Source organism: Podarcis vaucheri (assembly GCF_965113315.1).
Source record: "Podarcis vaucheri genome assembly, chromosome: 10".
Taxonomy (NCBI): Eukaryota; Metazoa; Chordata; class Lepidosauria; order Squamata; family Lacertidae; genus Podarcis; species Podarcis vaucheri.
The window spans coordinates 70,625,302-70,647,362 of NC_138748.1; the positions used below are offsets into that span (position 1 = coordinate 70,625,302).

The 22,061-nt window shown below is 44.9% G+C and overlaps 2 protein-coding genes and 1 long non-coding RNA gene across 6 annotated transcripts in view; 2 read left to right on the forward strand and 1 right to left on the reverse strand.

Annotated features, from left to right (window-relative positions):
* The first annotated feature begins 175 nt into the window (after positions 1 to 175).
* On the forward strand, positions 176 to 18,398 carry LOC309541410 (uncharacterized protein). Of its 3 annotated transcripts, none has more exons than XM_082239250.1 (8): positions 176 to 416; positions 1,897 to 2,359; positions 4,405 to 4,479; positions 5,954 to 6,099; positions 8,694 to 8,831; positions 14,493 to 14,577; positions 15,173 to 15,293; positions 16,775 to 18,398. In XM_082239250.1, the coding sequence occupies exons 2-8, from the start codon at positions 2,223 to 2,225 to the stop codon at positions 17,024 to 17,026; spliced, it is 954 nt and encodes a 317-aa protein (XP_082095376.1). In that variant the 5' UTR covers positions 176 to 416; positions 1,897 to 2,222; the 3' UTR covers positions 17,027 to 18,398. The 3 variants fall into 3 exon arrangements, with proteins under 3 accessions (XP_082095376.1, XP_082095377.1, XP_082095378.1); XM_082239251.1 differs by having other exon boundaries at positions 2,145 to 2,359; XM_082239252.1 differs by having other exon boundaries at positions 204 to 301.
* Positions 18,123 to 20,598, reverse strand: LOC309541514. Its single transcript, XR_014223782.1, has 2 exons — positions 20,552 to 20,598; positions 18,123 to 18,167 (listed from the first exon to the last, which is right to left on the reverse strand). It is a non-coding gene; the product is annotated as an uncharacterized lncRNA (long non-coding RNA).
* Positions 20,599 to 21,023: 425 nt separating this feature from the next.
* Positions 21,024 to 22,061, forward strand: part of CALU (calumenin) — a 30,007-nt gene continuing 28,969 nt past the window's right edge. For both annotated transcript variants that reach the window (XM_082239248.1, XM_082239249.1), the window contains exon 1: positions 21,024 to 21,117. The gene's annotated coding sequence lies outside the window, so the exon portion shown is untranslated. The remainder of the gene's footprint in view (positions 21,118 to 22,061) is intronic.

Sequence of the window (22,061 nt, forward strand, 5' to 3'; positions counted from 1 at the left end):
TCGGCTTCGCCTCCCCCTTGTTCCCCCGCCCCCTTCCTCCTCCGCGATTGGTGGCCGCGGAGCCGCGCGTGCGGACTGAGTTTCCAATGGCGGGTGGATTTCCAGAGCGGCGTAGGCGGGCGCAAGGCCTGCCAATCAACGAGACAAAGACGGAAAGGTCCCGGTTTCCGGCCTTTCTGCGCGCGCAGCTCGACGGCGCCCACAGATAGACGAAAGTATAGAGGTGCCGCTTGCTGAGCGGGGCTGCATTCGGGGGTCCTGGAGGGACCGAAGCGCACCTGGACTGCACGCCGGGGAAGAGGTTATTGGTGCTGCAATTGCTGCCTTTCCCGTTTCATGCTCCCCGTCCCACAAAAAAGGACCTCGGGGCGGAGTGTGCATGGTTCCCTCCTTTGCACTCACAACCACCCTGCGAGGTGGGCTAGACGGAGAGGCACTGGTGCAGGTGAGCTTTATGGCGGGGGGGGGCGTGTTGGGAATTGGCTGGGGGTGGAAATAAATTAGTATTATTATTAATTAGACGGGGTCTGCATGCCAATGAGCCCTGTATGTTTGTTGAATATACTGTATGGAAATAATTGTATACAGCTGAAAAGGTAAGCATTAAGCATTAAGGTAAATTCAACAGGGGAAACAGGTTTTGATGGATGCAGTCAAGGAATACTGAATGGGATAGTTTGGGTAAAATATGCAGGGGTTTATGAGATGTAAAATGAACCATGGAAACGCTATATGTATGTGTGTATTTATGCAGTGGTACCTCGGGTTACCTACGCTTCAGGTTACACACACCGCTAACCCAAAAATAGTGCTTCAGGTTAAGAACTTTGCTTCAGGATGAGAATAGAAATTGCGCGGTGGCAGCAGGAGGCCCCATTAAGCTAAAGTGGTGCTTCAGGTTAAGAACAGTTTCAGGTTAAGTACGGACCTCCGGAACGAATTAAGTACTTAACCCAAGGTACCACTGTATGTATGTGTGTGTATATATATATATATATGTGTGTGTGTGTGTGTGTGTGTGTGTGTGTTTGTATATGTATATGTGTGTGTATATATATGTATGTATATATATGTGTGTGTGTGTTTGTATATGTATATGTGTGTGTATATATATGTATGTATATATATGTGTGTGTGTGTTTGTATATGTATATGTGTGTGTATATATATGTGTATATATATATATGTGTGTGTGTGTGTGTGTGTGTATTTATATGGGAATATGCTGGTTGGGGTGCAATCGGATTGACTTTTGCTGCACCCAGACTCACATTTTTTTTGCAGAGAGGGGATTCCCCCCTTTTTTAAAATGGCTGGGATCCTAAAGCAGAGGATCAGGAGGCAGCATTCTCATCACTTTGCATTTCAAAGCTATGTTAAACACAAGCTCAGTGGCAGAGCATCTGCTTTGCATGTGACCCCTGGCATCTCTCGGTAGGGCTGGGAGAGATCCCTGCCTCAATAATACTTCAGAGATGCTGCCAGCCGGGGCTGAGCTAATGGGCCAACGATCTCACTCATCTCACTCGCAGCTTCCTGTTCTTCTGTTAGGGAGGGGCTGCAGAAGGTCCCCGGTTCGGTTTGTGGCACCTCCTGTCCAGTTCAAAGTTCCTGTGGTGCAATGGGTCAGTGAGCCTGGCTGTTAATCAGAAAGTTGGTGGTTCAAACCCACCCAGGGATGGCTGTAGCAGGATTCCTGCATTGCTGGGGATTGGATTAGATGATGATGATGATGATAATAATAATAATGATAATGATAATTAATAATAATTTATTTATACCCCGCCCATCTGGCTGGGCTTCCCCAGACACTCTGGGCGGCTCCCAACAGAATATAAAAAACACGATAAAACATAACTCCTTATTTCTATCGTTTGTGTCTTGCTTATGCATAAGCACCAACAGAGGCTGTTGCTGAGCTCAGCGGGGGATAGCAGACCTGCCTGGTTTTCTAGCAATGAAGCCACCTGTTTTGGAAAGCCGCTTGCTGCTTGCAGGACACACGGATCACCTTCTCCCCTATGCTGAATACTGGGGACTTGTGTCTTTCATTCTGGTTTCCAGCCGAAAGGCCTGAGCGTGATTGGCTGACCCCTCGGTCAGCCAGGAATCTGCCTCCTCCTTCCCTCTCCCCTTTTCTCCAGACCGTTTTTTCCGATGACGAAAAGGAGGCCTTAAAATAAAGGAGCTGATAGACAAGGCAGCTGCGGAAGAGGAGAGCGATGGGGGGAGAGGCGAGCAGGAAGAGGCATTCGGAATTCAGTGCGGCGGCTGTGCATGCGTCGGGTGAGGAGCAAAGGATGTGGGGGAGTGGAGTTGACCCCATAGCGGAAAACCCAGCACCTGCTCTTGATCAGAGGTAGGTCTCTATGTGCACTCATGTGTCTGATAGTTGTGGGTCTAGATCGGCCTTGGCGAACCTGCTGCCCTCAAGATGCATGTGCTTGTGTACAGGAGTTCAAGTGCAAGGTGATTTTACAAAATAAATTGTAATGGCTCATCCAGGGCTGTCTTTAGCATATGCGCCGCCGGGGTGCAAACATCCCCCCAGCACCCCCAAATTTAGTTTAGCCCCCAAATTAATTTTTATTATGCTTATGTCAGACACCACGCCTTATCTCTTGTTTATGAAAGAAGGAAGGGAAAAGAAAACTTTTTTATTTGCATTTTCATTTACAATATACTCTTACTTAAGTCTACAACACCACCACACTTATAAGTATTGTTTAGGCACCTACTTAGGAGAAACATTCGTCGTGTCAAAGGTGCCACTCACCCTGCTACCGCATAGCAGCTCAATACAATACGTAACATAATATTTTGATTACAGATAGGTAGCCGTGTTGGTCTGCCATAGTCAAAATAAAAAAATTCCTTCCTGTAGCACCTTAAAGACCAACTAAGTTAGTTCTTGGTATGAGCTTTCGTGTGCATGCACACTTCTTCAGATACACACGAAAGCTCATACCAAGAACTAACTTAGTTGGTCTTTAAGGTGCTACAGGAAGGAATTTTTTTATTTTGACTATGGCAGACCAACACGGCTACCTATCTGTAACTGGAACCATGGAAGGCACCACATTGAGCCGCATGAAATGGAAGTCCATCAACCTCACCAAGAAACTTGCACAGTGTATCTGAAGAAGTGTGCATGCACATGAAAGCTTATACCAAGAACTAACTTAGTTGGTCTTTAAGGTGCTACAGGAAGGAATTATAATATTTTGATGTAAGAGTTAATTTCATGTGCACGGCGCCATTGAGAATGACAAGCACCATTGTTGAATCTGACAAGCGCTGCCGCTGGCGCAGCGCATCTTAGGTAAATGAGTGCACAAAGTCAAAAGTCCTTTAGTGAAACAGTAGGTATACATTTTGGTAATACCTGTGTGTGTGTGTGTGTGTGTGTATATATATATATATATATGCTTTCGTAGATTTTCACGGGTACAGGAATGCAGGTTTTGGTGTCTTCGGGTGTCTTCCCGTGTAAGAGTCGGGGTGTCTGTGCGACGTTTCGACGAGGTCTCACTCGTCATCTTCAGGCTGGTGCTTTCGGCTTCTTGTTACTGGAACAGAGCAGAATCTGGTGTTTGAGTTCCTATAAATACTGTTGAGGGGTGTGGTGTATAGCCTCCAACGTTCTGGGCAGAGAGGAAGTTCCTAGACCCACCCAGTGGTATTCAGAATATCACTCATGAAATCACTCAAGATATCCCTCAAGTAATTAAGGAACAAAAGAAGAAGAGGCACACTAATCTAGGAACTTCCTCTCTGCCCAGAACGTTGGAGGCTATACACCACACCCCTCAACAGTATTTATAGGAACTCAAACACCAGATTCTGCTCTGTTCCAGTAACAAGAAGCCGAAAGCACCAGCCTGAAGATGACGAGTGAGACCTCGTCGAAACGTCGCACAGACACCCCGACTCTTACACGGGAAGACACCCGAAGACACCAAAACCTGCATATATATATATATATATATATATAGTTTTTCTAGCTTGATCAAAATTATTTATTATTTCCAACTCCCCCTCCTGGCTCCATTATTTTATACTTATTTATACACGTCCACAAAATCTTGCACTCTTAACTATCTATTTTTAAACCTTTTTCATGTTATTACAAGTGACCTTTAAAAGTTCAACTAATGTAAAAGCCAATACACAAAGCTTGCTAATTATGCTTTGAATGGGTTAAGAGCTTAGGTGGCTTCAGCGGCTGACGCCCCCCAGAATTTGGTGCCCGGGTGCCCCGCACCCCTTGCACCCCTGGGGAAAGACGGCCCTGGGCTCATCCATGCTGCACATTTAAGCTAAGCGTTCCATAAGAAAATGCCGGCAGGTTCTTCCTCCTCGTTCTTTACCTAAAGAGTTACGTTGCCAAACTTCTGTTGGCAGCCAGGAAGATGAGCAGCAGCCACGGTGGAGAAGAACCAGCCTGGGGAATGGAGAAGGCCTCTTGCAACAGAATGGGTAGGCTCAGTTGCAATGAAGCGCTGTGTTTTGTTCATTTCGGTAAAGGCAAACGCTCCTATGGAACTCCCTCCCACAAGAGGCAGGGATGGCCAATTCATTATGGATCATTTCCCAATACTCTTTTACCCTTTTAAATGGACAAAAAATGTTTAAAAGTACTTCTCTCCCCCAAAAAAGAGTCCTTTCTGTTGGGGATAATCCAGATGAAAATTCCCAGGTCTCAATACAGGTTATTTATGTATGCTACTACTGCGGCCCGTATTTTGTTAGCCCCAAAATGGAAAATGAGCGAGGTCCCAACCAAAGAATGGCAACTTAAGTTGACAGAATATGTACAACTCGCAGACTTAACACACAGAATAAGAGAACAAGAAGAATAATTTAATGGTTGGAAAACGTTTATTGAATATATGGGAAATAATTGTAAACAGCTGAAAACGCTGGCAGCATTAAGATAAATTCAACAGCGTAAACAAGTTTTTAAATGAGTATTTTAAATTGTAAAACAGGAAATTCAATAATATATATATATATAATATAAAGGAGGCAGTGATGGCCACCAACTTGGTTGTCTTTAAACGAGGCAAATTCATAGAGGAGGAGAGGGCGGGCTACCCTTGTATCCAGTTGGAAGCAATCCAGTCTGAATACCCATTGCTTGAGGTCACAGGAGGGGAGAGGGACTCTTGTGTTCGAATCCTGCTTGCAGGAAGTTTCCTATGGACATCTGTTTGACCACTGTGAGAAGAGGATGCCATTTTGTTCTGATCCAGGAGGGCAGTGTTTATGTTCTTTTGTTAGGACTGGACATTTATTACAGTTTTCTGCACCTGCTTTCTTCTTCTTATGAAAACTAATTTGCAGTCCTCATGCACATTGTTGGAACAAGATGTACGGGGTATAAATAATACATTATTATTATTATTTATTATCGTATAGTGACTTTGTGAAAGCTTGGGCAGTATGTGATTGTTTCTCGGAGATGACATAAGGGGATTGTGAAACTAAATGGGTTAAAAAGATGTAGGACCACGGTGGAAATGATGCAAAGGATTGTGGAGGTGGTTCTCTTGTGACTATTGGAACCCCTTCAGGTTTGAATTTTAGTGATGGGGAAGTTTAACTTAGGTAAAAAAGGTAAAGGACCCCTGGACAGTTAAGTCCAGTCAAAGGTGACGATGGGGTTGCGGCTCTCATCTCACTTTCAGGCTGAGGGAGCCATTAACCTTCCTGCTACAGCGATACCTATTTATCTACTTGCACTGGCGTGCTTTCGAACTTCTAGGTTGGCAGTAGCTGGGACAGAGCAACAGGAGCTCACCCCATTGCGGGGATTTGAACTGCCAACCTTCCAATCAGCAAGCCCAAGAGGCTCAGTGGTTTAGACCACAGTGCGACCTGCGTCCCCCTGAGGTTTAACTTACTGAATGTGGCATGATGCTTTCTGGTTTTCTGTTTCTAATCTTATCAGCACATGGACAAATCCTGGTCGATGCGACTCCACCATGATGAACAACCCTGCTAACGTCAGTGTGGACGAACCTGTACAAAAATTAGCTGGGAGAAAGGAGGGCCAAAGGGATCTTCCATTTGATGGCTTCAATGAAGTTTTGATAGGTAAATCCTAAAAAAAGGGGGACGGGCAACAGTCCCAAAGCAGAAGCTTTGAAAGGATGTGGTTGAGGCAGGTGAGCAGGAGGGATTAAGGTCACAGAAATTTGATGGCATTCAAAGTTATCTCCACAGGCATGCAGTCTCCTCTACTGTGGTTTCCAGTAACTGGTATTCACTGGGATACCCTGAATTCAGACCCCTTGCTCCCCTTACAGAACTAACAGTTTCCAGGTAGTAAACTTGCCCTGACTAAGCTGTAAGTTCTACTAAGATCTTTGGGACTTCTCTTTGAGTAGATCAGCTTAGTGTTGCACAGTAAGACCACTGGTGAAGGAACAGGAATAGAACCTTCCTTCACTGGTACTATTTTGCAGGTGGAATTCAGTGGTATATATTGACGAATTCAGATTGGGGAATTAAAATGGCTTCATAGAATCATAGAATTATAGAGTTGGAATAGACCACAAGGGCCATCGAGTCCAACCCCCTGCCAAGCAGGAAACACCATCAGAGCACTCCTGACATATGGTTGTCAAGACTCTGCTTAAAAACCTCCAAAGAAGGAGACTCCACCACACTCCTTGGCAGCAAATTCCACTGTCCAACAGCTCTTACTGTCAGGAAGTTCTTCCTAATGTTTAGGTGGAATCTTCTTTCTTGTAGTTTGGATCCATTGCTCCGTGTCCGCTTCTCTGGAGCAGCAGAAAACAACCTTTCTCCCTCCTCTATGTGACATCTTTTTATATATTTGAACATGGCTATCATATCACCCCTTAACCTCCTCTTCTCCAGGCTAAACATGCCCAGCTCCCTTAGCCGTTCCTCATAAGGCATCGTTTCCAGGCCTTTGACCATTTTGGTTGCCCTCCTCTGGACACGTTCCAGTTTGTCAGTGTCCTTCTTGAATTGTGGTGCCCAGAACTGGACACAGTACTCCAGGTGAGGTCTGACCAGAGCAGAATACAGTGGCACTATTACTTCCCTTGATCTAGATGCTATACTCCTATTGATGCAGCCCAGAATTGCATTGGCTTTTTTAGCTGCCGCGTCACACTATTGGCTCATGTCAAGTTTGTGGTCAACCAAGACTCCTAGATCCTTTTCACATGTACTGCTCTCAAGCCAGGTGTCACCCATCTTGTATTTGTGCCTCTCATTTTTTTTGCCCAAGTGCAATACTTTACATTTCTCCCTGTTAAAATTCATCTTGTTTGTTTTGGCCCAGTTCTCTAATCTGTCAAGGTCGTTTTGAAGGGTGATCCTGTCCTCTGGGGTGTTAGCCACCCCTCCCAGTTTGGTGTCATCTGCAAATTTGATCAGGAGACTTCGTTGGTCTTGCACAGCAAACTTGGCACCCAAAAGCATTAAAAAAAAAATCAGACTTTTTTGTGGTAAGGACTTTGGAGATGGGAAAATGCAGTGGTAAGTGTGGGATAATTGATGCTTTTCATGACATCAGTTGGAATGAATGCTCAGTATACAGTGAACATAGCCTCCACAAACTTTGTGTAGGCAAATTAAGATGAAACACTTGATAAACATGCCAACTGGAAGCAACCACAGTCCGTAATGTGCCTTGGGAACTACAGTGGTGCCCCGCAAGACGGATGCCTCGCAAGACAGAAAACCCGCTAGACGAAAGGGTTTTCCGTTTTGGAGGTGCTTCGCAAAACGAATTTCCTATGGGCTTGCTTCACAAGACGACAATGCCTTGCGAGTTCCTGCTGGGTTTTTTTCCTCCCCCCCTTTTTCTAAGCCGCTAAGCCGCTTATCAGCTGATCCGATCAGCAGATAAACCGCTAATAGCGCTAATCCGCTAATCCGTCAATGGGCTTGCTTCACAAGATGAAAAAACCGCTAGACGAAGAGAATCACAGAACGGATTCTTTTCGTCTTGCGAGGCACCACTGTAATGCTGAGCCTGAGGATGTGGGTGGCATCTGAGTCATGCTATTTTGCACATGCAAAAGCTGGCAAAATCACATGCAAAGGCACCACATGGCAGAATACACCTGCAGAGTCTTGTAGTCACTTTCTCTCCCCCCCCCCAACGCCTCTCTTCCTGTTGCCTCTCTGGAGAATGGAAGTTCAGGTTGTAAGAGAGCAGGAGCTGCAATCCTTGCATCTCTGCGGCTTGGGGATTTGTCTGGTTGCATTGGGATAGTGGGTCTAGCACTGAATGAATGAATGAATGAATGAATCAACAGGGAAATGAAGATTATAAGGAACTGATGCTATCAAGCATTTGCTGTCAGAGCCCTCAGCTTCTAAACTCATTTTGAGGATACCGTTTGTCACACAAAAACATCACCTGCCCACTGTGACATCTAATCTTTGTAAGGAGATAATTGAGACCACCACCTCCACGCCTGTGTTCTTGACTTCTGAAAGGCACCCGGCTTATTACTGTTCATTCACTTTGGCCCAATCCACGAAGGAAGTTCCAGTTTCCTTGCTGGGCTGCCAGGTGAGGCATTCCCTTCCTCGTGCCGTTTCTTACGCCCTCAATATACAAAATAGCCCGTGTCTGCGGCCTCAAGGTTTTGGTAGCTGAATCGCCTCTTGCGCCGTAGCCTGAATCTGTCCTTGTCCCACAGGAGAGCCCCCACCTGTGGTGGCCAAGTCGGTGGCACCCCAGACGGAAGAGAGATTTGAGTGGAGCAGCCTGGATGGTTGGCTTAGACCCAGAACTCAAGAGGGGATGAAGTCCCTCAGCAAAGGCACCCAGACAGAAGGTAACTCAAGGCGTTGCAACTGATATTAGCCGGGAATAGCCACTCAAGCCGGAGTTAATTCAGGGTGCAAGGGCTTCCTTTGGGCGGCTGACTCTTCCTTCCTAGGGAAGCATGAGAATCATGTTTATTATGGGCGTAACCCTCTGATCGATGCTGTGCAAGAGATGAAACGGGTCCCCGCCAGAATGGCGTAACAGGTTCAGGGCAGGACAAAGCACAGACTTCAGTAAATGAAATATTCACTTGACATTAAGCAAAGCAACTTGTGCATTTTTTGCAATAGGCCAAAGCCTGGACCCTTCTTCTGGCACATGCCAAAGGACTCTTGTGATTGAATCCTGCTTGTGGATTTCCCAAAGACATCTGGTTGGCCAATGAGAGAACAGGAGGTTGGAGCAGATAGGCCGTTGGTCTGATCCAGCAAGCTCTTCTGATTTTCTTATGCACTGGAAAGTGTGGGAAGACCGTTGCTTGACGCAATGTTGTCTACCCTCCCTGCAGACACAGCAGAATGAGCCCTGGTTAAATGTCGTAGTCTATTATTCCCTGCAAACAAATCATATGCTGAATAAACAAGTTGTCTGGAAGCAACCTTGATCTTCAGAGATGGATCCTTGGAGATCAAGAGTAATTAATTTTCCTTCATTGCAGTGCTGCAGTAGTGGGAAGGGAGAGAGTTGACTCTTTGCTTTGATCCCCAAGGATTGTGCCCAGAAGGTAGAATGGGATTTCCTGCTAAACGGAGAGCCAGTGTGGTGTAGTGGTTAAGAGCGGTAGTCTCGTAATCTGGGGAACCGGGTTCGCTTCCCCACTCCTCCACATGCAGCTGCTGGGTGACCTTGGGCCAGTCACACTTCTCTGAAGTCTCTCAGCCTCACTCACCTCACAGGGTGTTTGTTGTGGGGGAGGAAGGGAAAGGAGAATGTTAGCCGCTTTGAGACTCCTTTGGGTAGTGATAAAGCGGGATATCAAATCCAAACTCTTCTTCTTCTTCTGACGACTGTTCTGTAGGAGATTGAAGGTGGTTTCTGACTCCCGGTAGTTTAAGGATAGCAAGGAAAATACAGGCAAAATAAATTATCTGCCATGTGCTTATTTCTTATCTTTCAGCTTCAATGCTCTCCACCCATCAAATAACGATTATTAATTGTGACTGTGCCAGGGTCCCTGATCTATAGTGCAGCCTTCGCCAACGTGGCACCCTCCAGAAACTTTGGACTACAACTCCCACCAGTTGTAGTAACATAGATTTTGACTTGCATATCCCAGTGAATGGCTCACGGGTGTGTGTGTGTGTGTGTGTGTGTGTGTCTGTGTGAGGGGGAGTGGACTAGGCCATTGGCCCCACCCCCTGAGAACCTGCTTTTTGCACCTGGTGCCCGGGGGATAAACCTCGAGGGTTCTAATAAGTGATAAAAATAGGTCTCACAGCTTGGAAGGCTGCCAGGCTGTGTGAATCAGAATGTGACCTCTTTCTCCCCGAGTGGCAAAGGGAACTGCTTCGGCCCTGGGAAGTGGAACTTTCTGGCAGTGCGTGAGAACGGAAGGAAGCGGGCCCCAGGCCTCTGAACTGGACCGTGAAGAGGAAGTGAAAGAGCTGGCAACCTTTTGTGCCCCTCTTCTTATTTTAGCATGTACACAACGCCCTGGGTTTCTGAGGGTCTTTTTGCTTGAGAGCCTGCTTGTCTGCCAGAGACTTGTGGATCCTTGCCACATCTGGAGCCAGGGAGGGCTAGGCTCTGTGCCTCCTACTTTAGGGCCTGGAAGATCCAAGGTCTGCAGTCCTTTGTGCAGGTGCTGGCCGCATTTTGCATGTTTTTCTGCCTGTTAAACTCCCCCCTCCTCTTCACTGGTTGAGAGGAGGAAGATGCAAGCAAGGCCTGGAGGATATGAATGGCAAAAGACTTTTATTTTTATTATTTCATGTCATCTATATCCCACCTTTCCTCTAAGGAGGTCAAGGCGGCTTACATAGTTCTCCCTCTTTCATCCTCACAACAACTCCGTGAGGTGTAGGCTAGGCCCAACGTCACCCAGGGAGCTTTGTGGCCGAGTGGGGATTTAAACCCTGGTCTCCCAGGTCCTAGTCTGACACTATAACCACTAAATCACCTACTCTTAAGCAGACTTGGAACACTTCCATGATTCCTGCAACTATTCGGTGTTATACTAGGCTATCTTATTGCCAGGAGCTCTGCCTGGTCTCCTCTGCTTTCTTGCACCCACAACTGGCCCAGGAGATATTTTGCTGCCAGAGGTGAGGGGCCACCATTCCATCTTCAAAAGCCGACTGGATTGGCACTTGATTCTTCCTTTAGCACTAGCTCATAGCTGTCCACTTGTCCCTTTTCTTGCGAGGAATCCTATTCGGAATAAGGGAATTTCCCTTGAAAAAAGGGAAATGTTGACAGCTATGCACTAGCTATGGGGCATCTTCATTGCATCTGAACTGAAAGCAGGAGGCTAGCTCAGGGTTTCTCCAAGAATTGTGCTCCCCGCCCCAGGTGTATTCTGCAACACATCACTGATGTAAAAAAAGTGCATTTAGAGAGGATTTATACTGGACCGTCCAGACGTCATTCTGTTTTTTTTAAAAAAATAATATTTATTGCTTTTCCAACAATTTAAACACTACAAAAAAAAGAACAATACAATACAATACAAAAACACTACATAACACTAACACACTAAACTAACAAAACAAAAAACACATCAAACAACATCAAACAATTTCAATATCTTATCTTTCATTCACTTATTTCAACGACCTCCTCACACCTCCCTTTTTGTATTCCACTTCTGTTAATTGTTTCAGCAATTCCTTTCCATCTTCCTCTGTTTTCTATCCTATAATTATCTTAACACATTCTAACCTTATTTTTTCCTTTAATACTCTATTAATCTATTTATACTTAGTTCCTTATAACATTTCTACTAAAGCCATATAGCTTCATTCCAACATTTTTCTAACATTCATTAATTTTACAATATTTCTGTAAATAGTCTTTAAACTTTTTCCAGTCTTCTTCCACCGACTCTTCTCCCTGGTCTCGGATTCCAGACGTCATTCTGTTTTGTTAGTTGCTCAGCGATGCTTCTCCAATGTTATGCTATCTGGAGGGTCACCCTTGCACCATAGCAAGACAAAAGGAGGACAAACATGGCAGAACATTTGCTGTAGAAAAAGTTGCAGGATTTCAGCTGCAGGCCATGTGCTGCTTGGAAATGAAGCACCGTGCTTGCCCCAAACCTTTGCAGGTGCAAACAGTATTGATGATGGGGCTGCAAATAACCACCGCTCATACCATCATGAGCAGAAATACTCTTGAATGGACAGTACAAGGGATGTCAGGAGGGTCCTTGAGAAGCCCAGAGCAACCCATGTAGCACACTTGGCTCAGACCGCCTTGTTTCCCTCGTTGTCTGAAGCGGCTGCTTCACTCTCTGATGGTAGGGCCAGCCCTATTCACACCACACCCTTTCCTCTTGTGTTTTCAACTGTGTCAGGCTGAACTGCACAGTTTCACAGGAAGCCAAATGCTGTGCTGGTTTCTGCCCTGGCTTGCAGAGGGACATCCCTGGCAGCAAGAGTGGGTTTTCAGGAAGAGGAAAGCAAGGTGTTGTTTGAAATTGCATCACAATCGTGTGGGTTCCCTCGGGGCTTCTTCTGATGTAATGGGAACACTTTGAAATGATTCCTGCTGATAACTGCATGCAGAAAATGTGACATGTGTATTGGAAATGCTGGAAGCCAGAGAGCAAAATGTAAGCTCGTCATGGGAGAACAGAAAATGCTCCGATCTGAACCCGTGTGTGAAGGGTTTGCAGCTCCTCTTCAACTATTTTTCCACCCAAAGCCCAGGTGCCTTTTATGATGATGATTTATTTATTTCTTACTTATACCCAGCCCATCTGAGTGGGTTGCCCCAGCCTTTCTGGGCGGCTTCCAACAAAAACACAGGGGAATAAAGGAGTCTAAAAGGATGCTAAGCAGGTTAAGCCTGGGACTAAACACTCCTTAAGTTCAAGGCAGCTAACAAAAATAATGTAGGTGCCACATAAGACCTGTTCCACATTTGTAAGAACTTGATCTTTGGAACTTTCCGCGTATTGGCATCAGGCAGGCGACTTCACTGTGCTCTTTTCAGCGCCTGCTAAAAACATTTTTGTTTAGACAGGCCTACCCGGATGCCTAGAATGCTGATGTGTTTGTAGCTTATTGCTGCTTCTATTGTTTTTAGTTTATTGTTGACTTTATTGTTTTAAATAGTTGTTTTAATTATTCTATAAAATTGTATATCCTTTTTGCAAACTGCTTTGAGTTTTTTTATAATCAAGTGGTATATACAGTGGTGCCTCGTAAGACGAAAAGAATCCGTTCTGTGATTCTCTTCGTCTAGCGGTTTTTTCGTCTTGCGAAGCAAGCCCATTGAAGGATTAGCGCTATTAGCAGCTTTTAGCGGCTTATCTGCTGATCGGATCAGCTGATAAGCGGCTTAGCGGCTTAGAAAAAGGGGGGGGGGAGGGAAAAAACCATCAGGAACTCGCAAGACATTGTCGTCTTGCAAAGCAAGCCCATAGGAAATTCGTTTTGCGAAGCACCTCCAAAACGGAAAACTCTTTCGTCTAGCGAGTTTTCCGTCTTGTGAGGCATTCGTCTTGCAGGGCACCACTGTAAATTTTATGAAATAAATCAATAATAAAAATATAGCAAAAACAATCAAACTGTGTGGAGGAGAGAGAGGAAGGGAGGGAAGGAAGGAAGGAAGGGACAAGCAGCAGATGAAAAGCCAGTGGATCATAAAAATTAAACAGGCAGCACTTGCAATAAAAATTATAGACAATTCTAAGCCAGAAAAGGTACAACTAGCCTCTAAAGCAGGATGACTAACTCTTTTCCAGGCAAGGGGGCTGCACTGACTTATGGTCAACTTTCCTTGTGCCACTTTTTAAAGGGGGTATAGTTGAAGTGCAAGAACATGGGAGTGGGCAGTAAAATATGGATTTTGAGAATATAAATATTGTTATATAAAAATTGACAAATTTGGGGGGCTCTTGGCGGTCAACTTTGGGCAGACCTTGCCCCCCCCTTTTGGCATCATAGTGTTGCAGTGAAGGGACCTAGAGGCACAATACAAAAAAAAGTTTCAATTTGAGGAGGCCTTGAGGGCCCACAAAAAACCTTGGAGGTGGGAACTCACATACATATCGGTTAGTTACCCTTGTGTATTTTATTGTGTGCTGAAATGTCAACCTTCCTACTGCAAGGGAGTTGTTTGCGCTGCTAGTTTAGCTTAGCTGTTACCTGTAGCCTGTCGTAATAATAGAACACGCCTGTTAGTAACCTATTAGTAACTAACTAATTAGTAATTAGCCTGTTAGTAACCTGTTAGTAACCTAGTGCAAACAGATGCATTCTGTGGATCAGGATAGCAAGTAGAGAACGGCCGCTGTCTTTTCCACATCTGCTTTTCAGTGAAGTTGCTGTGATGTACTTCTTGTTATCTCTCTTTTGCCACAAGAGGGCAACCTCTGCTATGTTAATAGCAATTGCTGGGCCTGAGTATGGACCTGAATGCAAGGCACCGTACCCTGTGTCCTCCTTCCAGATGTAATGTTTTTAATGCTCAAGTGCATCCTTTTAATTTTTTGACGTTTCAGCCACATGTACGGACAATGAAGATCAACATTATTTCCAGCCTAGAAGAGATCAGGATACAGTCTACATGCTGAAGGTGGCTGAAAGGTAACTAGCATATGTAAAACTGAGGAAGGAAGATGCCCCTAGTGTGAGAACAGGGTGCTGGAACTAGATGGGCCTTTGGTCTGTTTCATTAGAGATGTCCTTATGTCCACTGGTCCAGCTATCTCAGTATTGCCTACACTGATGCAGCGACTTTCCAGCGTTTCAAGCAGTGCTTTTTCCCCTGGGGGGACACAGGGGTACACATACCCCTAAACATTTTGTGAATCTTTGTACTTTTGTCCATTTACTGTTTTTATTTCCCCCGATTTGAACTATAAAATGGTGATTTTCTTGAGTCGAGAGTACCCCTAAACATTTTTTTTTAAAGAAAAAAAAGCACTGGTTTCAGGCAAGTCCATCCCAGCCCTACCTGTAGACTGAACCTGAGATTTTTGGCACGCAAAACAGGGTGCTGTGCCACTGAGTTATGCCCCTTAAATAACAACCCTGGACACAGCCATAGCCTATTGCCTCTGGGATGGTGTATAATGGCTCAGAAAGGAAGGAAATCCCAGCAAGGCCTACTGTTCTTTCTTGCCAGGCTTTGAAGCTCTCTCTCTTTCCCCCCCTCCCTCTGCCTCACAATTTTGGACAGTGCTGAGAAGACGATTCAGAAAGGCTTGAGAGAATTATTTGGTGTCCTGAAGATCCTTGTTAATGTACCCATCATTTTCACAGTAGAGTTGGTCCATTTTCTCAACAAATCCATATTCCAGGTGAGAGAACTCTACCTCAACTCTGCATTGGCTCTTATTTCAGAAATGGGCATTTCCTTGCCAAAAAGGGGGGGGGGTTAGGCGTATATTTTTGACTGCTTAGAAATGTGGACCTTTCTTCTGCTTTCAAAGGCTGCATTTCCTCAGGGGTGATTTCTTGGCAGCTGCACACTAGGTGAGGTCAGAGCCGTAGGCGGGTGGGACACCCTTACTGCCCCCCCTACTTTCCTCTCCAGTTCTCTCCCCTTCTTGCTGCCACATGAGATTATGTTGCCCACCTCTGGTTTAAAAAAACACCTCTGTTTTAAGCATAGATTGTTATGTAACAGAATACTAAATTTGGATGTATCCAGCAGCCAAGGACATTCTCCTTCCACCACTGCAGCTTCTCATTCTGCTGCACACAAAGAGGACAGGGGTCTCTCCCCCCAGATCTTTCCCATCATCCCTACTGTCTTCTGGCATTTTCATTTTATTCCCCATCCCAACATAAGACTAAGGTCAGAGTAACTTTTTGGTTGATCAAATAATCCTGATTTGTTTGAATTATGTTTGCCAGGAGGTTAGATGTCAGCTGCTCATGGATAATTTGTTTCAATTACAATGTACATTAGGCATTGATCATCCCATGATTTCCAGCACATTTCCCCATCACTTTCCATACTGCAAAACTCAGGGTGGGGGAGTTTGGTTGCCCAAGAATGCCAAATCCATGTTAATGGTGCAGTGTGCCCATGACTGAATCCCGTCCACAAAATAGCAAGAGGTGCTTCTAGCCTTAAAGTATTTTTATTGCTTCTTTATTTTCTCGCAATGCCTAGTGACTTTCTAATTAAACATAATGAAGTGGCCATTATGTAGTCCGAAAGTATTTTTCATTTCCTTTACAACTCATTTTTCTACTATCCAGGTAGCGTTCTTTACTGCCTTGCGAATCAGTTTCAAATGAGTATATACAACCAGAGTAATATTTAAAAACTCCTAAAGAACAAGGCTCCGAAGTGCCTGAAAGACTAGCTTCACCCCATATTCCACCATGACCTCAGATGTCTTGAGGCTTGCTATCTCTGTGCCAAGTTTGGACTGCAAGGAGGGCCATATGAAAAGGTCTTCTCAGAGGTGGCTTTTTCTGTAAAATAGCTTTCTCCTGGAGACTCAAGTCTCTCCTATGAACAAGGCAGCGTTTAAATTTTTATTTAGTTTATGGTGGCCAGAAAGGAAAGTTTTGTCCTTTTCATCTGTTACAAATTCTAGGCTTTTAATGATTTTACTCATTATGCCTATGCTGTTTTTGAGGCGTTTGATACTTGACCCATCTGTTGACACTCCTTGTTTTGGGACATCTTTGATGTGATGCACAACTGTCCATTAGGTGATGTAGGACGTGTGTGTCAAGGATGCAGGCTTGAGGTATTCAGTTGCACAGTTAATGTCTTTTGCAAGAAACAGCTGCTTCTGACGGTTCCCTTCTCTTCATTCAGGTGTTGGTGGTTGACCTCTTAACTACAATGGGAGACCAAATGCTGGAACCCTTCCTCGTTGCTTTGTTCAACAGCATCCTGCAGCCCCTGCTGAAATTCCTCCTGAATGTCCTCTGCAGTATCCGTAACCTCAGCTACCCTTTATTGGACATCCTGAAGGGCATCTGTTTGCAGGTTGCTCTGGTGCTGCGAGCTTTCCGGTTGGTAGAAATCAACCACCATCAAAATAAGTTGCTTGATGAAAAGGTCTAGTGGAGAGGAACAACTATCCAAAGTGGTGATTGACACGACTGAGGGCATCTGCAATCAGTTTCCTTAACTAGCCTCTAGTTTGGCTGAGAACTGGGGATGCCTTGTGGTTGGTTCCTGTGTTCAGGGCAGTGGTGCTCAATGTGTTACACTCACCTTCTATGCTGAAAGCAAAGAGTAAGGTTACCCTAACTTCTGTCATAGAGCTTCAATATGCTGATGACAGCGTCGTATGTGCACACTCAGAGGATGACCTCCAAACCATCCTAAATATCTTTGCAGAAGCTTATGAAAAGCTTTGCATATTGTTCAACATCCAAAAAACCAAAGTGCTGCCCCAACAAGCACAAAACAACCCCTCTGCAGAGCCACAAATCCAACTCAGCAGTGTAACATTGGAAAGTGTTGATCACCTCTCCTACCTGGGCAGTTATATTTCCACAAGGGCCGACACGGATGCCGAAATCAAGCATCGTCTGGGCTCTGCGAATGCAGCTTTCTTCTGATTGAAGTGCAGAGTGTTTGAGGACCAGAACATTCATCTTCAAGGAGAAAGTGTGCAATTCGTGGGTGCTCTTAAATTCAGCTTTGTCATGGCAGGCGCAAGTGCCCTTGGTGGTGTGGAACGCCTTTAAGCCAGTTTAGGTTGGTGTGCCAAAGAGGGCCAGATTTGATGAAGTAAACATGTGTGAGAGCTGACCTTTTTCGTTGTTGAGCTTTTTTAAGGAATGAAGTTGTTGAACTTTTTTTTAAAGATTGAAGTTGTTTTTAGGATTTTACCCCAGGAGATAAGACTGCTACAGGGGCCGGATTAGGCCCCCAAAACGGACTTTGGACATGCCTGCTCTACACAGTCGAAAACAGTTTCAGTTATCTACGCCATGGGTTCCCTTCAGACTGGACTTCCGTAATACATGGGGCAGACAGGGAACAGCATATAATGCAAAATGCTGAGGTGAGAATGCTAAGTGGGATTATGTATCAAGAACATATGATGCTAGTGCTAAAACAAGCTCTCAGTCTGTTGGGGGGGGGGGTTTCCTGTGGTCCGTATGCCTTTGTATGGCCACCGACAAGTACTGCCTTCCCTTTTTCTTTTCATAAGTTTGGAAAGTATGGTTAAAAGCTTCAGCTGTAGCAGGCTCTGTGGAAATAGGGAGACACAAGTGTACCTGTAACTTCAGAAGTCAAGGCTTTCTTTGGGTTTTAATCATTTATAATCATATATATTTTGTGGACCCTTCCATCAAATGGGACGTCAGCAACCTCTTGAAGAAAGACAGTGTTGGAATCTTCTGAGATGTTGATCATGAAGTGCATCTGGAACTTTATCCCTTGGTGAAGCCGTATTTGCAAAATAAATTGCTTTTAAATAGCTCGGCCAAGATGCATATTTTCCTACTCCCTTGGAAGAGATCTTTAAAGTTCTCACCCATGTTCACAATTTTCCCACACAACTATGTGACCTGCAAATGTATGCAAGAAGTAAGGAAATCGGCTCAGAGTTGTATTAAAAATGCAGATATATTTTAAAGGTTGGTGTCCAATAATCTCTTAAGGGCTTTTACAAGGGCAGGAAGGAACACCACGGACAGAAAAAAATGTCACACACAGGAGGAAGAAGGATATACTGGTAGTTTGAATGTTTCACCTATAGATTTATAATGTGTCAATTTTGAATGGATGTTGTTAATACGAAATTGTAATTGCAAATGTAATTGAGATGAGTAAGCTTTTGGAACACAGAAACAAAGTGAATAACCAAACCATCAATTCTAGCATGTGGGAGGCCACCTGAATTATATAATTTGGCATCTGAATGATTGGGATTGTATTATAATTTGGCATTGTTATAATGAGGCTACTATTGGATTATTGTAATAGAAAATTACGTAATAAGGTATTTCCACCCCCCCAAAACAATAATTTTTAAGGGCCACAGCAGGTTCCCCAACACTTGTTTAAAAACGTGAGGTAGCAAGGGCAAGCCTATGCATGTCTACTCAGGAGTAAATCCCCTTCAGTTTAGTGATACTTCCTAGAAGAGGAGCCTAAATTATTGTGATTGCTAAATTACTGCCATTGAGTTAAGGCATTGTGCGGGACCAGAGATTTACAGAAGATTGGAAGAAGTATATGAATTATTTGAAGAGCAACCATAATCAACAAATTACGCTACTAGGACTACAAGAAGTTTTGTAAGGAGAAATATACGAAGTGTTACAAAGTAGAAAAAGATACGCGATATTGGTTATGAGTTTGAAATGTAATAGGGAAGATAAGAAATGCATACTGAGAGATTGGACTGGAAAATTTTCAGACAGGATGGATGGAAGGCAAAAAAAATGAATAAGATGTTGTAGCACCCTGCTTGTGGTTAATGCTTAGCTGGAATGAAATATTCAACGCAGCAATAGAGAAATTAATAATTTATTTGTCAGACAAATAAATGAGAGACACAGTGGTATATGGTTACCAATGCTCTGCCCTTCCAGCCCTGATGGCCAGCACTTATATTCCCTCAGCCCAGCCCCCTTGCTCCTCCTTTGGCTGCCTCTGTCCAATCAGCCTGGTTGAAATTCCTATTGGCTGTTTGCTAGAACCAATCATAAAAGATACACCCATTTCCTATTACCTTTTATGGGAGACAAAGAGCTATATTTCCTTCTATCTATAAATGGCAGACAAGTAGCCATATATCTTACCTTTACCTTGACCAGGCACCTTAATTACCAGATAACCTTTGGCCCCTGCTGCCCTATTCACTGCAAAACAGATGGCTTAATTTCATTTTAAACAGAGATCTTGGGTTCACCTTCTCACACACCATCAATGAAATAAGAATCTAACATTTCTTACTTTCTAAATCCTTTGCATGATTACATTTAAGTCAATATATTTCATACATAACATAGATAGATTTTTAGAAGGAAAGGAACTTAGTAAAAAGGAATTTAATCAAAACAGTTTCCAGAAGCCTCTTCGGTTTTCCCAGCCAGCTGCTGTTCCCATTAGCTCTTGCCCTTTTTAACCTTATGAAGATGTGGCTCGAGTCTTCTGTTAAACAATAAAACTTCTTAATTGTGCCTTTGCAGCTTGATTATATTCTGTAATTTGTATGGTCAGTGTGACCTTTTGCTCCTAGCCTATAATTTCCTTTTACAACCCTGAGGCACTTGCTTAAACAGGGGCCCTTAAACAGGAAGATAAACAGCTGCCAGAGTATTCAGCTGGTTTATGCCTGGCATGAGAGAATGAGAGATACAAACATTTACAAATATATATTTTTAAGCTCATTTTAAAAAGGCAGGTCTTCATCAGATGCCTCATTGTAAAAGTATGTTTCATTACTGTTGAGAATGATATGTTAAAAAAGCTAATAAAAAATTATATATATATATATATATATATATATATATATATATATATAGTTATGGCATTGTTGTTGTTCACTCAGGAGTACCCCAGATGGGCGAGGTATAAATACTAAATTATTATTAAATTATTATTATAGCTCACCACCCTCACCTTTCCATTTTTACTTGAAATCTGCATTTACCACGATAGCAACTGCACAACTGCAGACCCACGTTTGGGAAACTCCTCTTGAGGAGCCCTTTCCCCTTTCCTGACGGGAAAAAGCAACTCGCCTCAGCGCCTCCCGCGTTTCCCGCCTTTTCCAACGGCCGCCCGCTCGCCTCCCTCACGCGCCCGTTTCCCGCTCGGCGCATGCGCGCGCGGAGGGCCGGCTTCGGAAGAGGGCGGCTCAGCGTGTCTCCCTGCAGAGCCGGAGCGCGCGCGGCGTGAGGACGTGGCGCTTTCCAGCCAATCCGCTCCCAGCCGCTTCCCCTTCGGCTCCTCCCACCCACTCCGCCTTGCCCAGCTAAGGGAAGGGAGGAGGGATGGGGAAGGAGCCGCGAAGGCCAATGGTAAAGCCGCGAGGGAAGGATGGCGGCTTCTGATTGGTCTGCAGGGCCAGGAGGAGGTGGGGCGGGGAGGGTTGGCCTTTGGCGCGGCCGTTTCCGGTCGTCGTGAGGGGGAGAAGCGGAGGGAGCCGAGGCGGCGGCGGCGGCCACGGCGGCAGGAGGGGGAAGGTAACGGGGCCAGCTCGGGAGCGGATAAAGCGGGGAGGCGCGCTCTCGCGAGCACGTGCTCCTCCAGAGGAGGGGGGTGTCGCTGTTCTGACCCGGGAGCCGCTTCTGACCCGGGTTCAGATTCACGTGTGAATGCGACCGGGGATGGTCTAGGAAAGCGAGAGCGTTTTTTTCCGGGGAAACAAAAGGCTCCCAGTGCCGAGGAGTCTGGACAGCCAAGACGTGCCTCCTGTGGTCCCTTATGATCGCCTCCCGACGGCCTGGGGACTTGCGTGTTTAAGCGCAGGGGCACGGAAGTAGGGTCAGACCCGGGGGCCACCCGGGCCCACGTCTTGTTTTCCTATCCAATGGTCGTCTCTCTCTCTCTCTCTCTGGTGGTCAGCTGCTGCGTCCCGTTTTGTTCTGTATTTGTGTTGTTGTTGTTATTATTATTATTATTATTATTGCTTATTAGCCGCCCTGAGCCCGGCCTTGGCTGGGGAGGGCGGGGTAATAATAATAATAATAATAATAATTTATTCTGCAAACCACGCTGTGATCTTCGGATGAAGGGCGGCATATAAAATTAATAAACAGCAATAACTGGGCAGTCCGCCAGCGGGGCCTCCCTTGATGTTTTTCCCACCCGATGGAAGTCGTAGCCCAGAACGATTGGAGGGCGCCAGGCTTGGGGAGCTGCTCTATGACGCCCTTAGGTGTCAATTCTTTTGTCCGCCTGTCAATTTGCCCATCAGTCAGGATTCACCCCACCCTCTAATTTGGTCTCAGGTTCATCCTGCCTCTGGGCTGTGCAATTGTGATAGGTCTAACAAAAAGACTACTCGAGTCAGGTCTGTCTTTACTAACCATTTTTAAAGGAAAGGGCTTTTCTTTTTAAGGTAAAACGCAGCAAATTTATTAAGTTGCTTACGGTTTATGAAGTGCCCTTTTCTTGGTTCTGAACC

Excerpts from the sequence above, each read along its gene's own strand:
- LOC309541410 (XM_082239250.1), top strand. The coding sequence starts at position 2,223 with ATGGGGGGAGAGGCGAGCAGGAAGAGGCATTCGGAATTCAGTGCGGCG. Across the intron at positions 4,480-5,953 it reads GGCCTCTTGCAACAGAATGG|CACATGGACAAATCCTGGTC; the intron begins GTAGGCTCAGTT and ends TAATCTTATCAG. Across the intron at positions 15,294-16,774 it reads TCAACAAATCCATATTCCAG|GTGTTGGTGGTTGACCTCTT; the intron begins GTGAGAGAACTC and ends CTCTTCATTCAG.